General features: G+C 46.8%; 1 protein-coding gene across 6 annotated transcripts in view; it reads right to left on the reverse strand.

Moving 5' to 3' along the window:
• Window positions 1–219: 219 nt before the first annotated feature.
• rnf157 (ring finger protein 157) overlaps window positions 220–19606 on the reverse strand; it is a 32911-nt gene continuing 13524 nt past the window's right edge. For 3 of the 6 annotated variants that reach the window (XM_012952551.3, XM_012952553.3, XM_031894164.1), the window contains exons 4-20: window positions 16396–16484; window positions 16061–16207; window positions 15443–15560; window positions 15250–15316; window positions 14177–14220; window positions 13950–13997; window positions 13798–13869; window positions 13525–13684; window positions 13224–13336; window positions 12088–12308; window positions 11830–11935; window positions 11316–11427; window positions 10136–10329; window positions 9431–9496; window positions 7689–7734; window positions 7160–7258; window positions 1649–2060 (exon numbers count right to left, since the gene is read on the reverse strand). In XM_012952551.3, the coding sequence (XP_012808005.1) occupies window positions 1945–2060; window positions 7160–7258; window positions 7689–7734; window positions 9431–9496; window positions 10136–10329; window positions 11316–11427; window positions 11830–11935; window positions 12088–12308; window positions 13224–13336; window positions 13525–13684; window positions 13798–13869; window positions 13950–13997; window positions 14177–14220; window positions 15250–15316; window positions 15443–15560; window positions 16061–16207; window positions 16396–16484 (1818 nt within the window). In that variant the 3' untranslated portion in view covers window positions 1649–1944. Of the gene's footprint in view, window positions 909–1648; window positions 2061–2221; window positions 2263–7056; window positions 7259–7688; window positions 7735–9430; window positions 9497–10135; window positions 10330–11315; window positions 11428–11829; window positions 11936–12087; window positions 12309–13223; window positions 13337–13524; window positions 13685–13797; window positions 13870–13949; window positions 13998–14176; window positions 14221–15249; window positions 15317–15442; window positions 15561–16060; window positions 16208–16395; window positions 16485–19606 lie in introns of those variants that run through there. The other 3 variants (XM_012952552.3, XR_001168815.3, NM_001078880.1) reach the window with 3 other exon arrangements.

The raw sequence follows: 19606 nt of genomic DNA on the forward strand, positions 1-19606 counted from the left end.
TTAGCAAACTTAAGGCAGGAGATCCAAATTATGCAAAGACCCCTTATCTGGAAAACCCCAGGTCCCGAGCATTCTGGATAACAGGTCCCATACCTGTACTCTGTATTGCACCCAGATATACATAGCATGTTAGTATGTGAGCACTAAGGAACATGCGCAGATGATTTTGACCCATACCATGGAACAGACTGTATCTGGATGCCGCTTATTAAGTGCAAATAACTGAAAAATGACATTTATTGTGTGAGATTACACAGCAATTCAAACAAAGGAATGAAGTTTAGCCGGGCACCCCTGCCTCCCTCATGCCCTGCCCTTAGTTGGTGCAATGTTAGTGAGCGTCTGCTCAGTTGTGCAGCAAAACGGCTGGAGACTGAAAGGAATGAATAGAATGTAAAAGGAAAGGTCAATGAGACAGCGCACAGCAGGGCAGTCTGAGCCTGATAGGGTTGGGGGTCTAGGCCACTACAAGCCACTACTATTCATCCTTACAGACTGTCTGACTGACAGAGAGTGCAACTAACCCTACTCCTGCCCAGCACTGCCCAACCACTGGCACAGCCTTAGCTGCTACATAGTAGTGCCCATTCTATGCACCAGGGCCCAATTGGGGGGTCACAATTTCCCCTTTGTCATTTTAATTTCTCCCCATGAATTTGCCTATGAACTCTAACTGTACATATAATACTGCAGCACTGCTAGAGTAGGGTCTAACTTGCAGGGCTCTCTTGCTTTTGTCTATATACGGTCTAGGCCCTACCCTTAGCATACATTGCTTCAAATTACATGGGGGATTTATAATGATCTATATATATATATATATATATATACTTCCAAAGAGATGCCGGCATTCACGTGAAGATAGGCTGCTGGTGCCTGGGTGTTGAATATACTGGAGGAAGGGTCAGCACTCACAGGACTGATACCAAAAAAGTTTTTCTATTATAAAGGAGACTAACGTTTGGGCTAGCACTCTAGCCTTTATCTAAGTGACATTAGTTTCCTGTATAATAAAAAAAAACTTATTCATATAAGTCCTGCAAGTGCTGACCCTTCTTCCAGTATATACAGGGTCGGACTGGGGGGTGAAGGGCCCACTGGGGCTCCCGCCCCAGGGGCCCTGCAGGTGCCCGTGCCCCCCCCCCTCCCTCTGCAAGGGCTCCCCTAACCCCTCTCACAGGGCCCCCCACCCGACGTCCTCCCCCAAGCGCATATTAAACGTGTCAGGGCAGGAGCGGTCGGGCAGGGGGAGCGTCGGAAAGGGTCGTCTGGGCCGCTGGGGCCCACCGGGATTTTTCCCAGTGTCCCGGTGGCCCAGTCCGACCCTAGTATATTAGTGCAAGTGAACAGTGGGTGGGCTCCTAAGCATTTTGGGAGAGAAGATGAAGTCTTTCATACAATAATGCTGCTCCCTACTGGCTAATCTGTTCCCAAACGGATTAAAGGGGAAGCTAAAGGCCAGCTCTTCCCACCACTGCTACAGCTCAGCCAATAATAACCTCTGTGACTAGAGAAGCCCAAGCAATCCTGGATGGTGCAGCAGTGCTAATAATGGCAAGCCTGTCTCCCCCCCCCCCAGGGTAGGGCAGCAGTGGCAGCTTCCTATTGCTAAAGAGGTACAGTAATGGCAATGCAACATAACGCAGAGTGATATAATGCGCCACCCCCTGCCTTTATATTTATACACAGAATATGTACATCGTGGGTAGGACAGACATTAAACAGAGGAGTGGAACAAGCTTCCCTTCCCAGCAGAAGATGCCATATATATGTACATCTCAAAGCAGCTCCCAAAAAAGTCCAAAGTACCAGGAAGGCGTGAGATGGGGTGGGTAGGAGTAAGTCCGTGAGTTATCCTGAGTGACCGTGGGATGGCGAAACCTCTCGATGAGAAGTGTCCCCGGGGTAAGCAGCAAGTCGGGTCAGTATACGAGAGGCCGGCGTTCACACTTCCTGGGTGCCCAGCTGGCTCTGCTTGTTTTCCTGCAGAGAGATGCAGTTGTCTGACCCATGGTAGGGGTTTCTCCGTGGCTGCCCAGGGACACCGGTGTAACACACATCTACAAGGGATGGAGCAGAGGGGGTTAAAGTAAGAAGAAACAGATGGCAGTTGGGAGTGTTTGGGGGCAATAGAAAGTAAAAGGGCGTAAATCAAGGGATATTCCATAAGGTACAGAAAATAAAGTGTTGCATTCGCTATGGGCGTCAGAAGGTGGCGTACCTAATTTCCAATCGGTACTGGCTGGGGTTCCGGAGCAGCCACTGCAGTGGGGGGCGAATTAGAGAGAAACAACAGAGGGAGAAAAGAAGGGATTGAAAGAGAGACAGGAGGGAGGGAGAAGTGTAATGCACAAACATCACATCACAGACAGATGAATATAATGCTGAGACTAAGCAGCCCCCCCCCCTGCAACAAAAGGGAGCTACTAAGCTACATGCATCACATTAGGTGCCACAATACCGTACAACTGAACCACTTGTGTGAGATAAATGCACAATATCAGCCTGCCGTGGAACAGCAGAACTGTACCCCCCCATCTTAACCCTGTTAGTCTGTCATTGGGTGAGAAACATGGATGGTTGTTTCCAACAATCATCTGTCTGTGGCCCCAAATGAAAACGTTGGCCCAAACAAATGCAATGTACAAGGCTCACAGATGCCCCCTGCTGGCAGATATATTTACATTGCACTCATCCCACATACTGACAGGCCCAGGGAACAGTCTGTCCAATTAATATCATTCAGTTTGTGGTTAGGGTTGTGCAAAATCAGCCCCTCCACAGACTACTAGTCCAGGTCTGGCCATTATATTTTGTTGAGGGGGGGTTGCTAGTTGGGTCAGCCCAGGATCACATTTGTTTCCTTAACCAGTCAGTGGGCATATTGTCCCAGGGCAACAATCAAATGCTGCTAATAGTGTAGGTGGCCACTGATCACAAGGGCTTAGTTATACCTTTACTCCTGCAAAAAAACAATATTTGATTAAAGGACAAGGTAAGCAAAATAGTAAGCATTAGCCATATAAAAACTAAAAATATAACTGTTTAAACTTTATCAAAGTCTATGAAGGAACAGTCTTCCCACTTCCCACCCCACTTGCCCTGGGCCCAGACCATGCTTCCATAGCCCGGGATAATAAGTCTATTACCAAAATCCAACATGGTGGCTGCAAGCTTTGTGGTGGAAAATGTCCAATATAAGATTTTTGTTATTATCAGTGAATTTTGTCCATTGTTGCAGGACCAGGCAGGTCGTTTTCCAGCTTCAACTAGGTATCACTTAAAATGCTTGTTTTCGTTAATGTTTAAATCTTATTTTTAAACAATCGTATCAGGATAAGCTTTGTCCTATAATAACGAAAAGATCTTTTAAAAACCTTAACGTGTATTGGCAGCTTTAGTCTGTCACAAAGCAGCAGTCCTGCCCGGCTTTATGGCTGAGATTCTAGCTATCTGTATAACAGAGCATTCTGTCACAGTGGCACAGATCCTATCTGATCCCCCCATTGTAAGCAGCAGTCCTGCCCTGCTTTATGGCTGAGATTCTAGCTATCTGTATAACAGAGCATTCTGTCACAGTGGCACAGATCCTATCCCCCCCCCATTGTAAGCAGCAGTCCTGCCCTGCTTTATGGCTGAGATTCTAGCTATCTGTATAACAGAGCATTCTGTCACAGTGGCACAGATCCTATCTGATCCCCCCATTGTAAGCAGCAGTCCTGCCCTGCTTTATGGCTGAGATTCTAGCTATCTGTATAACAGAGCATTCTGTCACAGTGGCACAGATCCTATCCCCCCCCCCCATTGTAAGCAGCAGTCCTGCCCTGCTTTATGGCTGAGATTCTAGCTATCTGTATAACAGAGCATTCTGTCACAGTGGCACAGATCCTATCTGATCCCCCCATTGTAAGCAGCAGCCCAGCCCTGCTTTATGGCTGAGATTCTAGCTATCTGTATAACAGAGCATTCTGTCACAGTGGCACAGATCCTATCTGATCCCCCCATTGTAAGCAGCAGTCCTGCCCTGCTTTATGGCTGAGATTCTAGCTATCTGTATAACAGAGCATTCTGTCACAGTGGCACAGATCCTCTCTGATCCCCCCCCATTGTAAGCAGCAGTCCTGCCCTGCTTTATGGCTGAGATTCTAGCTATCTGTATAACAGAGCATTCTGTCACAGTGGCACAGATCCTATCTGATCCCCCCATTGTAAGCAGCAGTCCTGCCCTGCTTTATGGCTGAGATTCTAGCTATCTGTATAACAGAGCATTCTGTCACAGTGGCACAGATCCTATCTGATCCCCCCATTGTAAGCAGCAGTCCTGCCCTGCTTTATGGTTGAGATTCTAGCTATCTGTATAACAGAGCATTCTGTCACAGTGGCACAGATCCTATCTGATCCCCCCATTGTAAGCAGCAGTCCTGCCCTGCTTTATGGCTGAGATTCTAGCTATCTGTATAACAGAGCATTCTGTCACAGTGGCACAGATCCTATCTGATCCCCCCATTGTAAGCAGCAGTCCTGCCCTGCTTTATGGCTGAGATTCTAGCTATCTGTATAACAGAGCATTCTGTCACAGTGGCACAGATCCTATCTGATCCCCCCATTGTAAGCAGCAGTCCTGCCCTGCTTTATGGCTGAGATTCTAGCTATCTGTATAACAGAGCATTCTGTCACAGTGGCACAGATCCTCTCTGATCCCCCCCCATTGTAAGCAGCAGTCCTGCCCTGCTTTATGGCTGAGATTCTAGCTATCTGTATAGCAGAGCATTCTGTCACAGTGGCACAGATCCTATCTGATCCCCCCATTGTAAGCAGCAGTCCTGCCCTGCTTTATGGCTGAGATTCTAGCTATCTGTATAACAGAGCATTCTGTCACAGTGGCACAGATCCTATCTGATCCCCCCATTGTAAGCAGCAGTCCTGCCCTGCTTTATGGCTGAGATTCTAGCTATCTGTATAACAGAGCATTCTGTCACAGTGGCACAGATCCTATCTGATCCCTCCATTGTAAGCAGCAGTCCTGCCCTGCTTTATGGCTGAGATTCTAGCTATCTGTATAACAGAGCTTAATAAATTCCCTGCATGAATTGACTTGGTTTCCCTTTTAAAGGGAATTTTACCTGACAGGTCAAGGGATCAAACTAATATATTCAGTATCACACACATTAATAGAAATACATTTATAAACAGATTGAAGACAACCATCCAATACATCGTGGGTGCATTTATTGGTATAGCTAACTGTATAGAGAGACTACACATGTGGCCTCGGTGTGTGCTGTCCCATGCAGGGCTAGATGCCTGGCACCCTGTTAGCGCACAAAGCACCCCAAGGGTTCCTGCAGCCTGATGTGCAGGGGCATGCGTAGGGGGCAGCAGTGGAAGCAAGGGCAGGAGAGCAGCAGGCCCAGGCAGAGCAGGAAGCAGTGAGCACAGCTGACACATAGTGAACATGAACTTTTACTTTAGGTATGTGACATACAGAGAGAGAGCGTGGGGAAAGGGACAGACAGAGAGAGAAACGTACAGCTATAGGAAGTGTGAGTGACAGAGGGAATAGAGACAGGGGGTACAAAGGGGGGAATATCCAGCCTAATCTGCTGCCAATGGCCCAGAAACATGTATAGGAGCAAATCCAGCTTAACTTTAAAGGGGAGGTTCACCTTTAAACTAACTTTTAGTTTGTTATAGAATGGCCTATTCTAAGCAACTTTTCAATTGGTCTTCACTATTTATTTGTTATCGTTTTTGAATGATTTGCCTCTCTTTGAATGATTTCCAACTCTTTGCTGTTTTTAAATGGGGGTCAGTGACCCCGGCAGTCAGGCCTCTACTTTTCATATAATAGTCTTTTATCCAAACCACTCCCTGGTTGCTAAGGTAACTTGGACCCTAGCAACCAAATAACTGCTAAAACACCAGACTGGAGAGCTCCTAAATTGAAAATGAAATAACTAACAAACTACAAATACAAAAATGAAGACCAATTGCAAATTGTCAGAATATCACTAACTACATCATACTAAAGGTTAACTCAAAGGTGAATAACCCCTTTAAATAAAACTTTCATGTTGGGAAATTGAATTACATTCACTAAACTCTCATACACAGACTCATTAAACAGAACAGGGTAAGTCAGGGCTGTAGCATAACTAGAATTCCCAACGTTCTCAGCCAGACTGCTACCAGTAATAGGGAATAAAGAGCTTGTGACTGCATAAAACAAGTCCAGGATATAGGGGTTAATTGATATTTAATATTATTTATTATTAGTTATATCTGGGACTCTAAGCTTCCCCAGTACTTACCAGGTACAGAGCCCATGTTCTCTGCTTCCCATGGGGTAAACTGCACCCAACTGAGAAAAAGGGCGGTAGGGGAATATTGCATTGATCTCATTGGGCCAGAACATCATTGAGATTCATATAGCGCTCTGCTGCCTCACCACCTTTCCATGGGGAAGAGAACAGCCCAGGACCAGAAAATACAGTGAATATTAATCCTGTACCTGTGCCCATGTGATAAAACCCTCAATGATGAAGAGGCATAGAAAAGCACAAGTCTGGAGAGACACAGGAGGGATATAGTGAATTAAATCCCCCCTATTGTAAAATATAGGGAGTTCCATGAACGCACGAGGCTGAAGGCCAAGGTCATGGAACTCCGAGGTGACTTCTAATATCCTCATATTTTACAACAGGGGGTACTTTATTTATTGTAATATACAGGTTTTAGTGAGTCACATGACTCATATTACATCACTAAGCTCCGATTATAACTGATGACATCACTGAGCACCGTTTATAAGGATAGAATTTACAGTTTGGTCCCATAGGGAAATGACCAAATTGTATATTATAATGATATAATCACTGGGGTGGGGGTAAGTGGGCTTGGCTTTAGGGAGACGTTAAAGTGAATGAATAATCTGCCCATTTATTGGCAGAGAACCTTGAAACCTAAACTGCTCATGTGCCCCATTACTAAAGATGAAAAAGGGCAAAAAAAACAATGTTTCAAAGGGGGGGTGGCAGCTATAATGTAGAGTCTGACCTGCAGTGCAAGTGCCAGCCACAAACGGGCACTAGGGAAGGGGCGGGGCTCTAAGGAGAGACAGAGGAGGTGAAGAGTTCATGTTCAGAAGGCAGCCACTCACCGGCCAGGCAGCCCTCAGAGCCCCGCACATTGTCCAGAACGTCCCTCAGCGTGACACCAGCAGCATTGTTATTGTCACACTCTCTGCCAGTCCTCTGCCCTGCAATAGAGTTAGAGAGGTTAGAGGCGGGCAGAGCAGGCAGCCAAAGGACTGACCCAACATCACACAAAGGGTTAAGTGTGCACAATAAGGGGGAGGAGCATGTTGGCCACAGCCGGCTCAATCCCACTGCCATGCAGGAGATAGAGATGGCAGCATGCACTCTATGGGATTTCCCAGGGCACACTGGGCTACAGCTAGGCTTTATGGGTAGCCAAGGGTTCTATGGGCTGGATGGCAAGGGTGCCAAACTCACAGCTGCAGTCAGATAAAGCCACAGGGCTATGAGTTTAGCACCCCTTGCATGGCCCTAATGCCCGTGTCTGTAGGTAGGCTATGTTACACAGTGGCGTATGAAGTGCAGAAACTAACTAGCTGGGGTCTCTATGAGCTCTGTCCAGCAGTGAACAAGTTAAATGTTGAGTGTTACCATCATCTTCCTCTGGCGATGCAAATTCTTCCTCGGTGACATTTCCCTGGAACAGAAAGGGACAAACGTTATGTCTGTGTGTGACTTCGGTGACCGTTCCCATTCTATGTCATCGGCCCTTTCTCCCCATCTTGTCCCTTTCATTTCTGCCAACTGTTTGTGCCACCGGATATGCAGAGAACGTGTGTATGGGCCCCACAGGAACCTCTCCCTGGGCTTTGGCCCAGATCGGCACCAAACATGTGTATGGGCCCCACAGGAACCTCTCCCTGGGCTTTGGCCCAGATCGGCACCAAACATGTGTATGGGCCCCACAGGAACCTCTCCCTGGGCTTTGGCCCAGATCGGCACCAAACATGTGTATGGGCCCCATAGGAACCTCTCCCTGGGCTTTGGCCCAGATCGGCACCAAACATGTGTATAGGCCCCACAGTTACCTCTCCCTGGGCTTTGGCCTATATCGGCACCAAACACATGTATGGGCCCCACAGGAACCTCTCCCTGGGCTTTGGCCCATATCGGCACCAAACACGTGTATGGGCCCCACAGGAACCTCTCCCTGGGCTTTGGCCCATATCGGCACCAAACACATGTATGAGCCCCATAGGAACCTCTCCCTGGGCTTTGGCCCATATCGGCACCAAACATGTGTATGGGCCCCATAGGAACCTCTCCCTGGGCTTTGGCCCATATCGGCACCAAACACGTGTATGGGCCCCATAGGAACCTCTCCCTGGGCTTTGGGGCAGACTGGCAGGTAGGGAGAGCCGGCTGTGCATGGCCAGCTTAATAATGGCCACCAATAGACTCTACAGGAGTGCAGGTTATCTCAGTTTATCTGCTGAATGGGCCAAACCATCAGGAACCTGGTGATTTTTAGAACAAGCCACAGAGCAGGAAGAATCAGAAAATCCAGCTTTTGTGCATGTCTCCAGTTTGACAGCTACAGCCATTGTACTCCATACATCTTATCAGATTAGCCCTGTGGGCCTGCAAGATCCCGAGGCGGGTCCCTCTAATCCAACACACCCCTCCAACTATTACAGACTGAACCTACCCTAGGTACAAACGCTCCTTTACTGGGAGAAATTATTAGAATACAACCTGTAGGTCTCAATGAAATATATATATATATATATATATATATATATATATATACACACACACACACATATATATTTACATAAGCACTAGGGGATCATTATCATTGATATACTTATTTCTATATATATATATATACTGTATATTACTATTATATATATTACCAGCCAACATGAAGCAGGCTACGGCCACAATTCTGTTGTGATGCCACAACCTGGCCATCCCCACATGTGACCAATCTGCAAGTGCTACCTCCCATTGACTAGCCTTGTGATTGGCCTGGTCCTGCCAGTGTATTTTTATTATTTCTTTTCAAAATGTGCCAGTGAGCATTTTCCAGCGATAACACAATTATACTGGCAGGGTCAGATCAATTAAACCCCCCTATGGGTTTTTGACACCTGACTCCTAGCAAGTAATTGTGCCAGCAACTAAATGCCCCATTTGCCTTAGCCCTAAAGCAAGTAATGTATCAAAGGCCTTCAAAGCAAATTGAGCAACTTTGTTGGGGTTCCTCTGGATTCTCTAGTCGTCTCCCAAAAACACACAGGCAGGTGGTTAATTGGCTTCTAATTAAACTATGTCTGCTCTATATACGTAACGGACAATGATGATAATGATAACGGGTCAGTCTGTGGTACCTCTGCATCCATTTCCTCTGCAGAGACGGTCACAAAGAGTGCCTCTGGGGATTCTGCTGGTGACAGCTGCAAAATATAAGGAGAGAGGTATTAATGTGTGTTTGTCCCACAGGGGCCCCACAGTAACGGGGCCTGGAAAGATACAACTGTCACACAAGTCTGACAGGCTTAAGGTCCCCATACACAGGCCAATAGTAGCTGCCGATTCGGCAGCTAATTGGCCCGTGTATGGGCACTTCCAACGGGCCTGCCCGACCTATATCTGGCCTGAAATTGGCCAGCTCTCGATCGGGCAGGTTAGCAAATCTAGTCGGATCAGGGACCACATCGGCTCGTTGATGCCGTCCCCGGACTGACTTTGCCTATGCCCGTCATTATAATTCGATCGTTTGGCCTCAGGGCCAAACTATCGAATTACCCTGGATTCTCCCGATATCACCCACACATAGATGGGGGATATCGGGAGAAGATCTGCTCGCTTGGTGACATCGCCAAGCGAGCGGATCTGCCAGAGTATGGGGATACATCAGGGGTATTTTAAAGCAGAATGGGGCATGACCTGGCCAGATCAGGGACATGGGCAGATGTGATGTATTATTTTTAATTAAACATGGTCCTCATTCTATTTAGTTGGCATTGCCTGCCACCCATGGAACCCAGACCCTCTAATGGTCTATGCATACATAGTATGGTGCCAGATCTTACCTCTCCCCCCATGGAGGGGGAGCCACTTGCAGCTGCTGGGGGCGACGGAGTGATGTCCCCCTCCTCCTCTTCCATTCCCCCAGCTGTGTAGGAGCCCGACATGGAAGATACGGTGTCAGTACTGAGCTGGGACTGCTGGCTGTGGGACGAGGCCATGGACATTACGGACTGCGCCAGGCTACTGCTCAGGGGGTCTGCGTGAAAGACGGCGGGTTTGGAGAGAAAAGAGACAGAGATAGGAAGGAGCAGCGAGAGGATAGAGAAGGCAGAGATGGGTGAGGCAGGCAGAAAGGGATGAGAGGCACGAGTGAATGAGAGCAAGTGGTGACAAAGCAAAGAGGCGGAAGAGTACAAATGACATGGCTGACAAATACTAGGTACAAAAACAACTGTGCAGGGTATGATGGGAAGATAAATAGCAGCAAAAAGTGGAGTTGTGTCTGTGTGTGCAGTTGGCTAGGGGTGGATTTATTGTTTCATTTTTTTCTTTTGCAGACACCCACCCCTTTAATTTAAAAGGGGAGGGATAATGGAATATTACTACTGAATAATGTGGTGACAAACTAGGACTTTCTAAAGCAATACAACTGTGCCCAATGTTACTTCTCCATGTACAGTATTATTATTACTATATGTACTATAGTACTATATGTACAACAAATAATATAGTAAATGCAGGGCAGTTGTGCCACCATGTGGTCATAATATGTAAGTGCAAAGCAGGATAAGGCTTTATAATTCAGTGTTACCCTGCCCCTTTAAGAAATGTTTTTGAATATAATTAGTATATAGAATATAAGAAACCTGGAAGCTCTAATAAAGTTTATATAAATCTGACATATATATAGAATATATATAGTTTGTATAAATATGCTACTATTTAACCAGTGGGGTCTGTCATACAAGTTTCAGTAAGGCCATAGGAGCCTGTAAACTGAGGTCAGGGCCCCTATAACTTTTAAATATAAATAAATGACTTTTACCATATGGCCTTACTGAAGCTTTAAGCTTTAGTAGTGGAGGCAGCCATGCAGGGCCGGAGGGCTCAAATAACATGTAAATTAAACATTTTGGTGTTTATGGCCCTTTAAGATAATCAGAATGTCTGTGCCAAACTCGGTCTTTAATACCAAGTGATGCGGGAGTTGCAGTCGTAGTGAAGTTACAGACCACTCTTTACCTTCAGGGGAGGTGATTGTGGGAGACAGGGGTGTTCCCGTGCAGGAAGACTGATCGATGGCCCCAGAGGAAGACAGGGTCAGGTTTTCACTTTCTGGGGTGGCTCCGCACTCCTAGGTAGAAATGCAGATAAGGGGCATAAGACATTACCAGTTTTACCCACCCTTATTATACACTATACTGCAGTGTTCCCCAACCAGTGGCTTGGGGGCAACATGTTGCTCACCACCCTTTTGGCTGTTGCTCCCAGTGGAGCTTGTTTACTTGCCCTGACCTACTGTCAACATGCTCAATGACTATGACCTACCTGCCCTGGCCTACGTGCCTTACCCAATATGAAGCACTTTCTCCAGCCCTATTATGTGGCCTTCCCCCCAGCTCCTGCTTTCATCCATCATAGTTACTCTCTGCCCACTGCATGTTCCCCTGCCTTTCTGTGCCTTTCTCTTCATCCCAGCGTTTCTCCTCCCACACTGCCCCATTGCCCCCATTCTCTGTGCCACGGCATTCCTTGCCTCTGCCAGCTGGGATGTCTTTTTCCTAGGCGTCCGAATTTCTGTTTCACTGAACGATTTCTCCATCTCATCTTCTTGCAGCACTGAGGAATTCTGGGAAATGGACCTGAAGGAACAAACCAGTACCTGTGGGTCAGGATTTCACACCAAAGCCACTGTCTACTTGCTTAGCCCTCAATAGACACACAGTAGACAAAGTAGGGCCACTAATGGCCAAGAAATAACACCCGAGCATTCGCCCTACCCCTGTAGCCTTACCTAGATATGCTCTTCTTTAGCTTTAAGGCCTGGCTCCCACAGAGATGCTGCAAGGGGGAGTGCATGCGTAGGTGTATGTCACTGCCGTACGATGGCAGACCCCCAGGGCGCCTTGCTTCTCCCAGAGCCCGCAGTGGGGGTGCAGAGGGTGATGGGGTCAGGGGACCATTTAGGGCCTCTAGAAGAGAGACCACCTCATATCCAGGAGGTACATGTTCTGACTGGAAAAGATATAATTGTTAGAGGTGTATGTTTGCATAAAGCATGCTCATTACATTCCTCAATACAGTTATCCCAGTCCACCCTTGTATCAATCCTCAGTGTATTTATTCTTCCCATAACTTGCCTTGTTACTCTGCCATAAAGCAGGGCAGGACTGCTGCTTACAATGGGGGGGGGGGATCAGATAGGATCTGTGCCACTGTGACAGAATGCTCTGTTATACAGATAGCTAGAATCTCAGCCATAAAGCAGGGCAGGACTGCTGCTTACAATGGGGGGGATCAGATAGGATCTGTGCCACTGTGACAGAATGCTCTGTTATACAGATAGCTAGAATCTCAGCCATAAAGCAGGGCAGGACTGCTGCTTACAATGGGGGGGATCAGATAGGATCTGTGCCACTGTGACAGAATGCTCTGTTATACAGATAGCTAGAATCTCAGCCATAAAGCAGGGCAGGACTGCTGCTTACAATGGGGGGATCAGATAGGATCTGTGCCACTGTGACAGAATGCTGTTATACAGATAGCTAGAATCTCAGCCATAAAGCAGGGCAGGACTGCTGCTTACAATGGGGGGATCAGATAGGATCTGTGCCACTGTGACAGAATGCTCTGTTATACAGATAGCTAGAATCTCAGCCATAAAGCAGGGCAGGACTGCTGCTTACAATGGGGGGGGATCAGATAGGATCTGTGCCACTGTGACAGAATGCTCTGTTATACAGATAGCTAGAATCTCAGCCATAAAGCAGGGCAGGACTGCTGCTTACAATGGGGGGGGATCAGATAGGATCTGTGCCACTGTGACAGAATGCTCTGTTATACAGATAGCTAGAATCTCAGCCATAAAGCATATGTTATTTCCCCTTTAAATGACTACATATCTATACATGGCTGACAGTACACTCTCACCGTGTGCTCCTCTGAATCTGACGTTGGGGCTGCTATAATGGGACTAAAACCAGCCGGAGAGTGTGGACCAGGGACTTTTCTCATGGCGCGGATCTGGAGGAGGGCTCGGAAAGCTAGAATTAAGTTGGGCAGAATTAATAATTAGAATATCTGAAGGAGTTTTTTACCTTTCTAAAAAGATGCCCCTTAGCAAAATTCCCTTACATTGTTTAATATACAAGCTATGCCATAGGTTTCAGTGAAACAGTGACCCCTGGCTGCCATGTTAAACAAAAGCCCCAGAATGCTTGCTGTTACTTACGGAGCCTACAGATGGGGCAGTTACTGGCCTGGTACCGTAATGTGTCGGCACACGCGTTGCACAAACACAGGTGTCTGCACGGCAGGATGAGCGTGTCCCGCACATCGGACAAACACACCACGCATTCCGCACTGTTATCACTCACTTCATCCTCGGCTACCTGAAATAGGAAATAATCGATAACATATAAATGGATCGCAAGCTCACGTGCACACAGGCAGGTTTATAGGGGGAAAAAGCACTAAGGTTTGGCAGCGCCAATCAGGTCCCCACCTTGGAGTCCTGGCTGTTGTACTTATTCTCAATACCGTAGATTTCTTGCAGTAAGTAACTGACTCCATCCACCTATGAGAGGGGAGAGAAAGCGGAGACTCAATAGCTGCCCCACGGGCCCATGCCATCCTCAGATACCCCCCAATCCTCACCACTTGTTTCTGCTTCAGGGGTTTCACACAGAAACTGCCGTCGGCATGCTGCAAAAAACAAGAGAAGAACCGCAGTGTGAGCACAAGAGCAGCACTAACACTGGCTGCAGGGTCGTGCTTATGGCTCAGTGACTTACTCCAGCCACAAGGTGGCAGTGCTGCTCACTAGACCCAACACATATCATTGTGACTGGCACAAGTACAACTCCCAAAATGTGATCACTCACCTTCTCAAATGTCGCCATGAGTACGTGGGAGTGTCCAAGATGCTCTGCAAAATACAGGTAAAGGTAGTATATTGGCTATCCTTGCAAATCATCCCATCCCTAATTACATCTCCCAGTTCTGCCCAGCACAACACTCCCACCTCCCAATTCATTAGTCACAAGAAAAACCTTTGCTTCCCCCCCAGAGCAAAGGCAATCACCCCAACATAATACTGAATCTGTAAATACCATTACACCCAAGCTCACTATGCAGAACTGCCTGTGTAGGTGTGCAGTACTGTTGTGTGGGCCGGCCCGATACCCGTGGGACCCATGGGTTTACCCGCAGGTTGACCTTGGCACAAACTTACACTGCCAGCTTACGGCTAAATAATTTGTAGGTATGCCCTGCCCCTTTTGTGACATCATCGGATGGCGGGCCAGGGGCGGGTCTATAAATTGAGGGAACTAGCCAGGTAGGGTAGGGTTCGGATTGGGAGCGGGCAGGTTAGGGCCGATGTGAGCAGAGGATTAGTTGACCCACACACCATTAGTGTGCAAGTAACAGTACATCTGATCATACTGCAGCCAAGTAATGTGCTTACTTTGATACTGTAGGATTTCTAGACTACTCTTGGGCTGACATCATGGGGGGTACAGGTGGTAATCCAGTTAGGGGCCCCAGTGACAGAGGGGGCCCCAAGGGAAGTGAAGGTGCGTGTATTAGAATGGGTGGTCATGTTTTGGAGATCATAGATTGGGTTTGGATGCAATGGGGCCACGCATGGGGTATTCTGCCTGATGGAAAGGCTCACTGACCAGGGAAGCCAGGTGACAGGGGGCAAAATAATTAGGGGCTACTAAAGGAGGGCCGGCTCACCTAGTACTATGGAGCACAATGATAAAGCACTGTATTGTCTATACATTACTAAGGTGTATGAAAAGTTACTAAGTTTTCACAAGGCACCCTCACCCACTCTATCCTGTTGCCCTAACTGCTGATTGGCCCGGATAAAAGTTAAGTGGGCCAGTCACTAATAACCCAGGCTGCAAAGTAGGGGATGAGAATAAAGAGTAGTTATTACACTTCTCACCTTCTCCTTCCTCCACCACCGCATGGACCACCATAGGGTAAACCTCTCTGTCTAGATCGAAGGTCAGCTGAAAAGCACAGATGTGTGTGAGTAGGGCATAAAGAAGCAAATATTGGCAATAACGGCTAATGATAGCCTTGGCATGGGATTCACCCAGCAGATTATATGCCAGGGCACCAGGGGAAACACCTACCTCCTCTTCTCTCCATTCAGATGGGTCCACTGTATGGGAAGGGAAGCAGAACTGCTGGCTCACCCCTCTTTTGAAGTGCACAGTGTCCGACTGCAGGTTGCTGGATTTGGGCAGGTAGCTGTAGGGTTCATAGGCAGATTAGCCCACCATACTGTTTCCACACTAACACTGCACCATCAAAGTGCCCAAAATCCCCCCTCCATTTCCCCCTGCCTATGCTGCCACTATAGGTGATGGCAATGATACAAGGAAACAGGCAGGGGCTCCCTTCCGAACCTCTTTGCCAACTGATCCCCAACAAGCTGGGGGCCAATAAATGTAATCAGGGGGGGTCATAGGTATGGGGTCCCCTGGAATTAGGAATCAAAGTAGATAAGGGTAATGTAAAAATTCATTTCTTCGGACAGGTGTTAAGCCTAACAGCTTTTGTGGCTCCTGGGGCAGATTCCTTCCCAGATTTCTCCCTTACTAACAAATATGAACATGTTGGTAGAGAGGCCCCCTTCCCTTCTACCCACTACACTTGGCTCTCTTTACTTTATAGAAACCTATACAGTATGTTGATAAAAAAAATCACCCTTATCTCATTTGGGCCACCCTTCCTTAAATGAAATGTACCTGGCAATGCCCCCCTGGAACTCCTCAGTGGCCTGGTAATAAATGGTGATTGCAACTCGTGCGTCTGTATCGAAGGTGAACTCCACATTATAATGCACCTTGGGGCGGCTCCCCTCCACCCCGGTGGCCTTTAGCTCCTCGGTGCACCTACAATGGAAATGACAGTTTGTGTCAGAGCTTGGCAATGCTAAAAGCTACAGTATTAAATCCCAGCTGTATCTATAGCACATATACCCCTATAGATAAATACACAACGGGTCATTACTATAATAAAGGGTGCAGAATAAAGAGCGATATGCTTTGGCATGTGAGATAATGTAACATTTTAAGCCTACCTGACCAGGCGCAGTGTGTCCTTACGGATGTTGATCAGACTGCGCAGAGTTTTCACTGGCTCTTGTGGAGAAGGGGCTGTATAAGGAAACTATGACCATAAAAAAAAAATAAAGCAGTCATAACTATAGGCATCATCACATTCCAATACAATTCTCCCCCAACCCTGCCATTAACACAGATTCCTAAATTGTGGGGCTGCTTCTTTAAGAATTTATACCCATGATAAATACTAATTATCCTTGGCATGAAAAATATCAATGACTACACTGTAGTGAGGGGGGTACCTTATCCCCTATAATACATGAGTGATACTCAGAGTGACTGCTAATATCCTTATCATTTACAGTAGGGGGTACATTATCCCTTATAATACATGAGTGATACTCAGAGTTCCCTGTATAACTCAGCCTGCAGCCTTGTGCCTTTATATGGGGGGCACAGAACCCCTCAGTGACTGCTAATATCCTTATCATTTACAGTAGGGGGTACATTATCCCTTATAATACATGAGTGATACTCAGAGTTCCCTGTATAACTCAGCCTGCAGCCTTGTGCCTTTATATGGGGGGCACAGAACCCCTCAGTGACTGCTAATATCCTTATCATTTACAGTAGGGGGTACATTATCCCTTATAATACATGAGTGATACTCAGAGTTCCCTGTATAACTCAGCCTGCAGCCTTGTGCCTTTATATGGGGGGCACAGAACCCCTCAGTGACTGCTAATATCCTTATCATTTACAGTAGGGGGTACATTATCCCTTATAATACATGAGTGATACTCAGAGTTCCCTGTATAACTCAGCCTGCAGCCTTGTGCCTTTATATGGGCACAGAACCCCTCAGTGACTGCTAATATCCTTATCATTTACAGTAGGGGGTACATTATCCCCTATAATACATGACTGATACTTTTATATATATATATATATATATATACAGTGGAGGAAATAATGATTTGACCCCTCACTGATTTTGTAAGTTTGTCCAATGACAAAGAAATGAAAAGTCTCAGAACAGTATCATTTCAATGGTAGGTTTATTTTAACAGTGGCAGATAGCACATCAAAAGGAAAATCGAAAAAATAACTTTAAATAAAAGATAGCAACTGATTTGCATTTCATTGAGTGAAATAAGTTTTTGAACCCTCTAACAAAAAAAGACTTAATACTTAGTGGAAAAGCCCTTGTTTGCAAGCACAGAGGCCAAACGTTTCTTGTAATTGATGAGCAAGTTTGCGCACATTTTAGGAGGAATGTTGGTCCCACTCCTCTTTGCAGATCATCTCTAAATCCCTAAGGTTTCTGTCTCTGTGCAACTCTGAGCTTGAGCGCCCTCCATAGGTTTTCTATTGGATTAAGGTCCGGAGACTGACTAGGCCACTCCATGACCTTAATGTGCTTCTTCTTGAGCCACTCCTTTGTTTGCTGTATGTTTTGGGTCACTGTCGTGCTGGAACACCCATCCACGACCCATTTTCAGTTTCCTGGCAGAGGGAAGGAGGTTGTCGTTCAGGATTTCACGATACATGGCTCCGTCCATTTTCCCGTTAATGCGAATAAGTTGTCCTGTGCCCTTAGCAGAAAAACACCCCCAAAGCAAAATGTTTCCACCCCCATGCTTGATGGTGGGGACGGTGTTTTGGGGGTCATAGGCAGCATTTTTCTTCCTCCAAACACAGCGAGTTGAGTTAATGCCAAAGAGCTCTATTTTGGTCTCATCAGACCACAGCACCTTCTCCCAGTCACTCACAGAATCATTCAGGTGTTCATTGGCAAACTTCAGGCCTGCACATGTGCCTTCTTGAGCAGGGGGACCTTGCGAGCCCTGCAGGATTTTAATCCATTGCGGTGTAATGTGTTTCCAATGGTTTTCTTGGTGACTGTGGTCCCTGCTAATTTGAGGTCATTAACTAACTCCTCCCGTGTAGTTCTAGGATGCTTTTTCACCTTTCTCAGAATCATTGACACCCCACGAGGTGAGATCTTGCGTGGAGCCCCAGAGCGAGGTCGATTGATGGTCATTTTGTGCTCCTTCCATTTTCCAACAATCGCACCAACAGTTGTCACCTTCTCTCCCAGCTTCTTGCTAATGGTTTTGTAGCCCATTCCAGCCTTGTGCAGGTCTACAATTTTGTCTCTGACATCCTTGGACAGCTCTTTGGTCTTTCCCATGTTGGAGAGTTTGGAGTCTGCTTGATTGATTGATTCTGTGGACAGGTGTCTTTTATACAGGTGACTAGTTAAGACAGGTGTCCTTAATGAGGTTGACTAATTGAGTAGAAGTGTCTAACCACTCTGTGGGAGCCAGAACTCTTAGGCTGATGCCACACCAGGCGTAGGGCTGATTTTTTCGGCAAGCGGAAAAACGCTTGCCGAAAATTCAGCCCTACGCCTGCTACTTGTGCCTGCACCCGAATGAATGGGATACGCTCGGGTGCAGGCACATGTAGCCGATATACGCATGAAAACGCGAGACTTTGCATTCTCTCGCGTTTTCGTGCGTATATCGGCTACTTGTGCCTTCACCCGAGCGTATTCCATTCATTCGGGTGCAGGCACAAGTAGCAGGCGTAGGGCTGAATTTTCGGCAAGCGTTTTTCCGCTTGCCGAAAAAATCAGCCCTACGCCTGGTGTGGCATCAGCCTTAATGGTTGGTAGGGGTTCAAAAACTTATTTCACTCAATGAAATGCAAATCAGTTGCTATCTTTTATTTAAAGTTATTTTTTCGATTTTCCTTTTGATGTGCTATCTGCCACTGTTAAAATAAACCTACCATAGAAATGATACTGTTCTGAGACTTTTCATTTCTTTGTCATTGGACAAACTTACAAAATCAGTAAGGGGTCAAATAATTATTTCCTCCACTGTATATATATATGTTGCTAGAGCGATGGTACAAACGGTAGCACTAATACCCCTTTGCTCTCCCTGGCTGCTCTCTGTGCCGTACCCGGAGCATTAGGCTGAGAGCTAGGGATGAGACAGACAGTAACAGCGCAGAGTCTAGAGTGGGGATTAGGCTATTAGAGACATAGGGAAGGGAGGCTGTGCGGTGTCTCACCCAATTAGAGCCGGCTGAGCAGACGCACTAGTCTGAAGGTGACTGCAGTGCAAGGGGAGAGTTGCAGATACACTGATCTAAGCACAGAGACCGTCCACAAAAGGCTAAAAAATATGAGCCCAGTAAGCAGGCGAGAATGGCTTG

Source organism: Xenopus tropicalis, chromosome 10 (genome assembly GCF_000004195.4).
Source record: "Xenopus tropicalis strain Nigerian chromosome 10, UCB_Xtro_10.0, whole genome shotgun sequence".
NCBI lineage: Eukaryota > Metazoa > Chordata > Amphibia > Anura > Pipidae > Xenopus > Xenopus tropicalis.